The sequence below is a fragment of the Aedes albopictus genome, chromosome 1 (assembly GCF_035046485.1).
Source record: "Aedes albopictus strain Foshan chromosome 1, AalbF5, whole genome shotgun sequence".
Classification (NCBI taxonomy): Eukaryota; Metazoa; Arthropoda; class Insecta; order Diptera; family Culicidae; genus Aedes; species Aedes albopictus.
Genome location: NC_085136.1, coordinates 41,137,965 through 41,148,754, shown reverse-complemented (window position 1 = coordinate 41,148,754; position 10,790 = coordinate 41,137,965). Strand labels below are relative to the sequence as shown.

Here is a 10,790-nt window from a genome sequence, read left to right as displayed (position 1 = left end):
CTTTTATCCTTCATTTTTCATCATGATCATTATAATCATCATCCTTATCCTTAATTCTTTATCCTCCTTACTTCATCATAATTACCATCATCATCATCCTTCATCCTTCATCATCATAATCATAATAACCATCCTTAATCTATCATCATGTTCATTATAATCATCATCGTTATCCTCATCCTTAATCCTTTATCCTCCATTCTTCACCATCATCATCATAATCATCACCATCATTATCATCATCATCCTTCATCCCACATTTTTATTCTTCATGCTACATCCTACATCATTATCGTTCATCCAACATGCTACATTCTTTATACTTCATCCTCCATGTTCCATCCTACATCCTTTATCCTACATCCTTCATACTCCCCCCTTCATCATCATCATAATCATTATCATCATCATCATCTTTTATATACTATGATGGTAATAATTATAATCATAATCATCATCAAAATCCCCATATTTAATCCTACATTTTTCATTATCCGTCCTCCATCCTACATCCATCAATATTCATGCTCCATCCTTAATACTACATCATCGTCCTTATAATCATCATTATAATCATAACCATCATTTTCATCTTCTTTCATCCTTCATTTTTCATCATGATCATTATAATCATCATCCTCATCCTTCATTCTGTATCCTCCATACTTCATCATCATCATTATCATAATCATCATTATTCTTCATCCTTCATCTTTCACCCTACATTCTTCATCCTTCATAATCATCATCCTTCATCATCATCATCATCATCATCTTTCATCCTACAGTTTATTTTTTTTCATGTTACATCCTACATCATCATCATTATAATCATCATCATGCTTCATTCAACATTCTACATTCTTCATACTTCATCTTGCATCCTACATCCTCCATCCTTCATCCTTCATCATCATTATCATATTCATCATCATTATATATGAAGTATACTTCATCCTACATCCTTCAACTTTGGTTCTGCATCCTTTGTCAATAATTCTTCACCCCTCAACTTACATCATTATCATCCTTTATCCTACATCCATCATTCTTCGCTCTACACCATCTTTTCATCCTTCATCTTTCATCATCATCGTCATCCTCATAATCATCATAATCATCATCCTTAATCCTTTATTCTTCATTATTATCATCATCATCATCGTTCGTCTTTCAACTTCCATCATACATCCTTTTCCTTTATCCTTCATTCTTCACTCATCGTCCTTCATCATCATCGTCCTGCATCTTTTATTCTTCATTATTCATACTTCATCATCATACATCCTACTCCCTTCATCAACATCCTTCGTCTTTAATTTTTCTTGCTTCATCCTACATTCTACACTCTTCATCCTTTATCATCATCTTCAACATTATCATTATCATCAATATCATTATCATCATCATCATCATCAAAATCATCATCATCCTTCATTTTCCACTCTGCATCCTTTATCCTACATGCTTTATCCTACATCCTTCACAATTATCAACTCTCCGTCTCCATCTTTCACCCTACATCATATGTCCTTCATCATTATCATCATCCTTTGTCCTACATACTTCATTCTTCACTCTTCATCCTTCATCATCTATATTATTGTTTTAATCATAATCATCAATATTATTATCCTTCACCCTTCATTCTACATCCTTTAACCTATCCTTCATTTTTCATCCTCTACCCTGCATCATCATCATCTTCATGCTTTATTTTCCATCTTTCATCCTTTGTCTTACTTTGGCTTACCCACTCGTTGAAATTTGCCTTTCTCTTATCCACTCGGGGGAATTCGCCTTTGGTTTACCCTCTCGGGGGAATTCACGATTCGATTACCCTCACAGGTAAATTCGCTTTTTTTTTGTTTTGGCTTACCCTCTCGGGAAAATTTGCCTTTGGCTTACCCTCTCGGGGGAATTCGCTTTGTTTTATTATCTCGGAGGTATTCATTATTTGCTTACCCTCTCGATGGAATTCGCTTTTTTTTATGTTTGGCTTATCCACTCGAGGGAATTCGCCTTTGGTTTACCCTCTCGGGGGAATTCACCGTTTGCTTACTCTCTCGAGGGTGTTCGCATTTTTTATTTGGCTTACCCACTCGGGGAAATGTGCCTTTGGCTTACCTTCTCGGGGGAATTCGCCTTTGGTTTACTCTCTCGGGGAAATTCACCATTTGCTTGCCCTCTCGGGGGAATTCGCTTTCTTTTTTTTGTTTGGCTTATTCTCTCGGGGGAATTTGACGTTGGTTTACCCTCTCGGAGGAATTTGCCATTTGTTTACCCTCTCGGGGGAATTGTTTTTTTTTTTGGTTCTGGCTTACCCTCTCGGGGGAATTCGCCTTTGGTTTACCCTCTCGGGGGAATTCACCATTTGCTTACCCTCTCGGGGGAATTCGCTTTTTTTTTTGTTTTGGCTTACCCTCTCGGGAGAATTTGCCTTTGGCTTACCCTCTCGGGGGAATTCGCCTTTGGTCTACCCTCTCGGGGGAATTCACCATTTGCTTACCCTCTCGGGGGAATTCGCTTTTTTTTTTGTTTTGGCTTACCCTCTCGGGAGAATTTGCCTTTGGCTTACCCTCTCGGGGGAATTCGCCTTTGGTTTACCCTCTCGGGGGAATTCACCATTTGCTTACCCTCTCGGGGGAATTCGCTTTTTGTTTATTTTGGCTTACCCTCTCGGGGGAATTTGCCTTTGGCTTACCCTCTCGGGGGAATTCGCCTTTGGTTTACCCTCTCGGGGGAATTCACCATTTGCTTACCCTCTCAGGGGAATTCGCTTTTTTTTTTTTGGCTTACCCTCTCGGGGGAATTTGCCTTTGGCTTACCCTCTCGGGGGAATTTGCCTTTGGCTTACCCTCTCGGGGGAATTCGCCTTTGGTTTACCCTCTCGGGGGAATTCACCATTTGCTTACCCTCTCAGGGGAATTCGCTTTTTTTTTTTTTTGGCTTACCCTCTCGGGGGAATTTGCCTCTGGCTTACCCTCTCGGGGAAATTTGCCTTTGGTTTACCCTCTCGGGGGAATTCACCATTTGCTTACCATCTCGGGAGAATTCGCTTTTTTTTTTCTTTGCTCTGGCCCACTCTTTCAGGGAAACTTGCCAAATGCTCACCCATTCGGGGGAATCCTTTTTAGTATCTTACCGCTCGATGCAAGGGCTGAGTCTCCTTAATAAAGACAAATCAATCCATCAATCTTACCTCTCCTTTTTACACCCTAACATATAAGATTGGTCCGTCTTCGTGTAGTTTACAAAACCTTCAATAAACCAATCGTCAACAAATAACAGCGTTCAAACATACCAACAAAAAGGACAACGCTGACTACCGAAATTGTGTTTGGCATAGTTCTCACGAATGAAAGACAGTATTTGCTCCCCTCTCTGTGTCACCAAAACACTGTTTCGCATCACAAAAAAACAACAAAAACCGTCTCGCCTAAGGGACTCAATGTTGTATCGCCCCTTTTCTTGCTTAAAACCTCCCATCAAAGACGACGAAGGTACACTTTTAGAGCTTTCTAAAAACACATATTTAGGAACTCGTTACCAAACACCGACCTTGCTTCAAAACAAATCAAAACCACACAAGTTCCTTTCGCCACGGAGCCCTAGCGCTGCTGCAGCCGACAAAATTTGATTTAACCCTTTATAAGGCAGTGGCAACTATATTGCCACCTACTGTTTGTATTTTTTTCTGTTTTATAACAATTTATTTCGAACTTTTTTTTTTGTTTACGCAAAATTGGGATTGGATGTGATCGAAGTAGGAATGGGTGGTCACCCTATCATCGCCCAGGGTTCATGGCTGCACTTTGATCGAGCCATCAGCATTAACAAAAATTAAGGCGACGGAGTTCTCACCAAGAACTTTCAACGCAGCAGAAAATGTGCCCCTCAAAGAGAGCACTCGTCGGCAAGTCTTGGCCCCACAGGAAGGTCCCGGCGGACCCCACATGGCACCGAGCTGAAGGCGCATCGTCAGCTTGAAATGCGCACCGAGCGGACCGAACGGGTCCGCCTCGATCGTACGACAACCGTACAGTATCATTCTCTATCAACCAGCGCGGCTACAAAGTATCACAATGTGGCCATTTGGAAGCGAGGAAACGTTTGAACACAGCAATATCACAACGCACGATGTGATTTCTTATTCCATGGACGGCGGCTTCGTCCTAGTGGCCGTTATCGTTCTCATCGTCTGGCGGTGGCGGCGAAACATGAACCGCTTGAAATCACTGGAAGCGGCGACGAGGAGGAACCAGCTAAACGTCTAAGCGGGCGTCACCCGACGCCCGCCGAGTCAACAATTTTGGTGCACCCGGCACCAAGAAGGACGTCTCGGATCGGTGCACACGGCACCAGTGGAATTAAATAAACAATCAAACTCTGTAAAATTCAAGATAATATAATTCAGTCTAAGTCAGAACCCCGCCGCGTCGAGTTGTGAATCAATATCACCGCCGTCAGTACTACTATATCCCAGCTGCATTGTACGGTCCTTGCGGGAGCGGGGCCAGTAGCTGTTGGATATCTTTCATTTTTGGTGACCCCGACGTGATCAGCACCGGCTGATCACTCATGTAACTCATCTCGTAATCATTCAAGTGTGATCGCGTGTGCTAATCAATCCTCTAGTGAATCAAGTGTGATCGCGTGTGCTAATCAATCCTCTAGTGAACCCAAGCGACACAAAGCGATAGTCGCCCCGTGTGGAGAGGGACAGTCAATCTTGATCGTGCTCGAACAAAATCGTTAATTTATTAATTGCCCGTCGTCTGCCGTTTTGCCGTCGGAGCTATTACGTTGGTCCGGCCGCTAGTGAATCTAAGTGAAAACATCAATTGTGAATGCCATTGGCGCCCGGCGTCTGCAAAAGTAAAGTACGTGAATATCGCCAGAGAGTGAGCCCTAATTAATTGTCCATGGGGAATCAAAGTGGCAAATCGAAGATTTGGTAGTGCCTGAACAAAATACGCATGTCAGAAATCCAAGAAAAAATAAAAGAGTGAAATTCCGGAGAATCCCTACAGAAGAGGTGCTGTCCGTCGTGGGAACCGTGCAATCTTCCCCCAGCTTCGGACCTGGGAGCCACAACCTCAAGCCGAGGAAACTGGAAGGAGCGAACGCCGTTTACACTCTAAAGTAAGTCCGTTCCCATTTACTAAGTGAATTAAGTGAAAATGCCGCGTGCTGAGGACGAGCGAGCCGAGCTGGTGGACACCAGCAAGAACCAGCTGGTCGCATTAGAAAGCAGTATGAAAAGGTTGGCGAGCGATGCTAAGCAGCTAAAGGACCAGGCCCACACCTGGGTGCAGCTAAAAACAACGATAGGAATGCTGGACGGCCTGTATGAGCAGGCGTCCAACGTCTTGCTACGATTGGAGGGCCTTGATGGCCCTCAACAGCGTAGAGAGCCTTTGATGGCTGTCTACCTAAATGCTAAGGTGCTGCTGGAGGAAATGGCTCAAAAGGTGATGCCAGCTCCTTCAAGCAGCTCTTCAAACGCTCTGCTGGATCAGACCATCCAGCAGTCCTCAGGTCGATCCGACCATTTACCGCGGATCGAGCTTCCAAGATTCAACGGTTCACCCACGGAGTGGCTCTCATTCAAGAGCCGCTTCGAGAAGAGAATATCCGCTCTGAATGAAGATGCGGATAAATTCGCATTTCTGGCAAAATGCCTGGAAAAATTCGAACCTGCCAAAGATTCAGTCGAGGCACTCGAAAACTCGGGAACGAGCTTTGCCGAGGCCTGGCAAAAGCTCGAAACACGCTTTTACAAGCGTAGAATAGCCTTCGAAGGCTACTTTACTAAATTGCTCATGGTGAAGAAAATCATGAGCCCCAACGCCAAGGGAATTATGGCGTTGATCGACGCAGTAGACACCGCAGTCCACGCCGCTCACCAAATCCAAGGTGAGCGAAATCAAACGCTAGATAGTGTGGCCAACGGCCTAATTATTGCCATAGTAAAGGGCAAATTAGACGACGTAACCCTATCCAAGCTCGAAGAGAGCTTGGATCTACAAAAAATCTATACTTGGGCCGAATTCAAGGCCGAATTAGAAAAACGGGCCAATCAGTTGGCTTGTCAGTACCTGGAAGAGGCGCCGCCTAGAGGGCGTCAACACAAAACCGCAGCAGTAGCTGCTGCTACACCAACCAAAGAACCAATAAAAAAGGCTCAATCACAAAACAATCAGAAAAATTGCTTCATTTGCGGAAGTAAAGAGCACAGCATTTTTTATTGTGCTGCTTTCAACAAGCTCCCCCTCAAGGAGAGGTGGGAGGCTGTGTCCAAATCCAGGCGGTGCTACAACTGCATGTCTTGGGGGCACTCCGTGCAAAAGTGCTCCTCCAACGTGAGCTGTAAGGAATGCGGGGCGCGCCATCATACGCTCCTGCATTTCGAAGCTGCGGAAAACCCCCCGCAACCAACCCAAAAGGGCAATGAAGGGTCAACGACTACGGCTTCGGCCTCAACCAGTATCACCCAGTGACTACCAGGCAGCTACGTGTTCCTGGCTACCGCCCTCGTCCAAGTGAGGGGAGCTACGACTTGGTACCAAGTAAGGTGCCTGCTCGACTCGGGTAGTCAGGTCGAAACTATAAGTGAACAGGCAGCCCACCTTCTTGGCTTGCCTTTTTCGAAAACCCAGCTGACCATAAAAGGGATTAGCGGAGGTATTAATGCGCGACGAAAAGTTACAACTCAAATCGCCTCTAAGAGTGGCGATTTCACAATGACAGTGGACATGATGGTTGGCCCGCGCCTGATTGAGGACCAACCCAGTATCACACTACACGCAGGAGAAATAAGGGTACCAGCGGGCATTGAACTAGCTGACCCACTCTTTTATCAAAAGCAACCAGTCGAAATTCTACTTGGATCGCGAATATTCTTCCAAATCATGGGACCCAGATCCATCAATCTGGGCAGCGGACCAATCTTCCAAGAGTCCGCATTCGGGTGGCTTGTTGGCGGACTAACATCGTTGCAAGTACCGCAACGAGCTACCACGGCGGTTATAGCATCTGAGCCTGAAGTATCAAGCAAGTGGGATTGCGCATCGGCCCCAGACCATAGCTACCAGGATCAAGGACTAGATAATCTGTTCAGAAGTTTTTGGGCGCTTGAGGAGGTAACTTCTGCGGAAGCGAAGCCCTGCCACAGCGCGAATGCAAGCGAGGAGCATTTTCAGAAATACACGACGATAGGAGCAGATGGAAAATATGTAGTCCGCATTCCCTTCAAAAATGAGCCACAGTTACTAGGCCATTCTTTTGAGCAGGCAAAACGGCGATTTCTATCCTTGGAAAAACGCCTTGCCCATCATCCAGAAGTTTACAAGCAGTATAGAGAATTCCTAGCTGAATATCTCGCGATGAATCACATGGAAATAGTCCACTCCAAGGACAAATCCAAGGTCAGGTACTACATACCGCATTCTTGCGTAATCAAACCAGATTCCACTTCAACAAAATTACGAGTAGTATTCGACGCCAGCGCAAAAACGTCAAGTAACATATCACTCAACGACATTCAGCACAGTGGTCCTGTTATACAGCGTGAATTATTTGACCTGTTGTTGGATTTCCGATGCCACGACAAAGTGGCCACAGCCGACGTCGTGAAAATGTATAGGCAAGTAAATCTTCACGAAGAGGATTCGTGGTTCCAATGCATCCTCTGGCGGAACGATCCCTCCGAGGAAATACAAGTATACCGATTGAAAACGGTAACGTACGGCGAGGCGGCATCGTCCTTCTTGGCATGCCGAGCGCTTCATGAGGTCGGAGAGGAAATTCGACCCGAACAACCTGAAATTTCTGAGGTTATTCAACAATGCTTCTACGTGGACAACTTCATGATGGGGGGAGATTCAGCCGAAAAACTGTTGGAAAGGCGGCAGGCAGTGGAATCAGCCCTGATGAAGAGAGGTTTTCCTCTACGCAAGTGGGCGTCCAACGACGTCAGCATCCTCGCTGGAGTATCTGACGAGGACTTGGAGAAAGAAATCCGAATTGGGGACCATGACATCATAAAGACATTAGGTGTAGCGTGGTCGCCTAAGGCTGACACGTTCCGGTGCATCGCTAATGACCCGGTAAATTCCCATGAGAAAATGACCAAACGGCAGCTCGCCTCAGAGATATTGAGGCTGTACGACCCACTAGGAATCATGCAGCCAATAATCATCACAGCCAAAATCCTTCTTCAAGGACTTTGGAAAATTAAGCTAAAGTGGGATGACGAAATCCCAGCTGATTCGCAACATGAATGGCAGCAGCTGAAGAAAACATTACCAAAACTTGCTAGCTTGACAATTCCGCGCCAGGCGATTCCTAGCAATCCCGTGCACCTGGAACTGCATGGATTCTCAGATGCTTCTAACCTGGCTTATGGTTGCGCGGTCTATGCATATTGCATAGACGAGAAAAATCGAATATCTATGAACCTATTGTGCGCCAAATCTCGAGTGGCGCCAATGAAGGATGTCACCCTTCCACGAAAGGAACTTCTGGGAGCAAAGCTACTAGCAGAGTTAATGAAAAGGGTAATTTCCATTATACCAACACACGTTCAAAGAACATACTACTGGTGCGATTCACAAGTAGTCTTGGCTTGGATTCATTCAAGCGTACCCCACAGTGAAGTGTACGTTCGCAATAGAATCAACGTAATTCAGTCCCTTACGCATCGAGAGGATTGGCGATACGTTCCAACGGATCAGAACCCAGCTGACATAGTCTCGAGAGGTATCTCCGTGAGAAAACTTCTAACCACGAAAAAGGATATATGGCTGCATGCCACAAACTATGCGCTAGAGAACAGACGGCGCGCTGAGGCATATGGCGCTCCGCAAGTGATAGCAATCTGTTCGTCAACCGACAGAGACAGCGCCAGCAGTGAGGTGGAGGACTTAATATCAAGTTACCCGCACCATAACTCATTCCAGAAGACGCGGAGGCATTTTGCTGTCGTCAATAGGGCCATGAACAACTTCATGTCTAAATCAGCGGCCATCAAAAGTCGCGGGATTAACCGAGAGCCATGCTTCGGGCCCCTAACCGTCAGCGAACTGGAGGCTGGTGAGCAACTGATCGTCAAGCATCTACAGCGCATCAGTTATCCAAAGGAGCTCGCTCACTTAGAGGAACAAGGAACCCCTACAAAGCAGGGCCCCCTTCAACATCTCAGTCCAATAATCGAAGATGGACTCATCCGCATCGTGGGCAGGCTTAGCCTGTCCGACTTACCTCAGCATCAACGGCGTCCAGCAATAATACCTCAAGAGCATTTCTTCGGAAAAATTATACTAGAGCACATTCATCGACGAAATCTCCACGCTGGCTTGGAGACAATCATTTCGGACTTCCAGCAACGCTATTGGATGCGGAACCTCCGAAAACTGGCCAAAACTGTCGTCAATCGATGTATCTTGTGCGCACGAGCTAGGCCGCGCAAGCTTCAACAACAAATGGGCCAGCTGCCAAGACCTAGGGTGAATCCATCCCCAGCATTCACCCACACCGGAGTAGATCTATGCGGTCCGTTTCAGATTCTGCCAAGCCCACGGGCCAAAACGAGGATGACAGTGTACGTGTGCATCTTCGTCTGTTTTTCAACAAAGGCAGTTCATCTTGAAGTGGTGGAAGATCAGTCCACAGGTGCATTCATTGCTGCTCTGATGAGGTTTACTTCACTGCGTGGGAAGCCAGAAGTAATCTATTCAGACAATGGACGGAACTTTGTTGGAGCAGGTAGGGAACTTGCAGAACTACGGAAAATCTATAACAATGAGATCTTTCAAGACGAATTGGTCGGAATAGCAGCCAACAAGGGGATAAATTTCTCCTTCATACCGCCCCGAAGCCCAAACTTTGGAGGGCTTTGGGAAGCTAACATCAAAGTTGCAAAACGGTTGTTCACGGCAGCATCCCGCGGGGCATGCTTCAACATTTTGGAACTGCAGACTGTACTCTACCAGGTGGCGGCAATTATGAACTCTCGCCCCCTCACAGTGGTCTGGACGGATGCTAGCATCCCAGAACCACTGACTCCAGGCCACTTCCTCATCGGAAGATCAATGACTGCTCTGCCAATCCCAGGCAAATTTATCGAAAACGGGAGCATATCGGTACGCTGGAAGCGTATTCAACATCAAACTCTGCAATTTTGGCGGAGGTGGCAGGATGAATACCTGCAACATCTGCGCTGCATGGCCAAATGGACCAAGAAGCAGCCCAACCTAGCAGTTGGGCAAGTTGTCCTCATTGGAGATGACCACAATCCTGTAGCAAAATGGCCTATGGGTATCGTAACCAGTACGCATCCAGGTGCTGACGGCGTCGTGCGAGTTGCCACAGTTCGCGTCGGACCTAATCCTTACAAACGCAACGTTCGACTGTTAGCCCCGTTGCCCATCGACTTACCAGCAGTTGACAATAACGCAGAACTATCTCCAATCAACAAAGTAGCTGAACATGAAGAGGACCCCCCACCTCGAGCAATTTGGGACGATCGCTTGCGTCCTCGTCCCAAAGGGGGGAGAAAATGGATGTGATCGAAGTAGGAATGGGTGGTCACCCTATCATCGCCCAGGGTTCATGGCTGCACTTTGATCGAGCCATCAGCATTAACAAAAATTAAGGCGACGGAGTTCTCACCAAGAACTTTCAACGCAGCAGAAAATGTGCCCCTCAAAGAGAGCACTCGTCGGCAAGTCTTGGCCCCACAGGAAGGTCCCGGCGGACCCCACATGGCACCGAGCTGAAGGCGCATC

General features: G+C 46.3%; 2 protein-coding genes across 2 annotated transcripts; both read left to right on the top strand.

The window, feature by feature from the left end:
* Positions 1-5,183: 5,183 nt before the first annotated feature.
* On the top strand, positions 5,184-6,503 carry LOC115256601 (uncharacterized). Its single transcript, XM_062852717.1, has one exon. The coding sequence runs from the start codon at positions 5,184-5,186 to the stop codon at positions 6,501-6,503; it is 1,320 nt and encodes a 439-aa protein (XP_062708701.1).
* Positions 6,504-8,999: 2,496 nt separating this feature from the next.
* On the top strand, positions 9,000-10,571 carry LOC134288305 (uncharacterized). Its single transcript, XM_062852710.1, has one exon. The coding sequence runs from the start codon at positions 9,000-9,002 to the stop codon at positions 10,569-10,571; it is 1,572 nt and encodes a 523-aa protein (XP_062708694.1).
* The last annotated feature ends 219 nt before the right edge of the window (positions 10,572-10,790 follow it).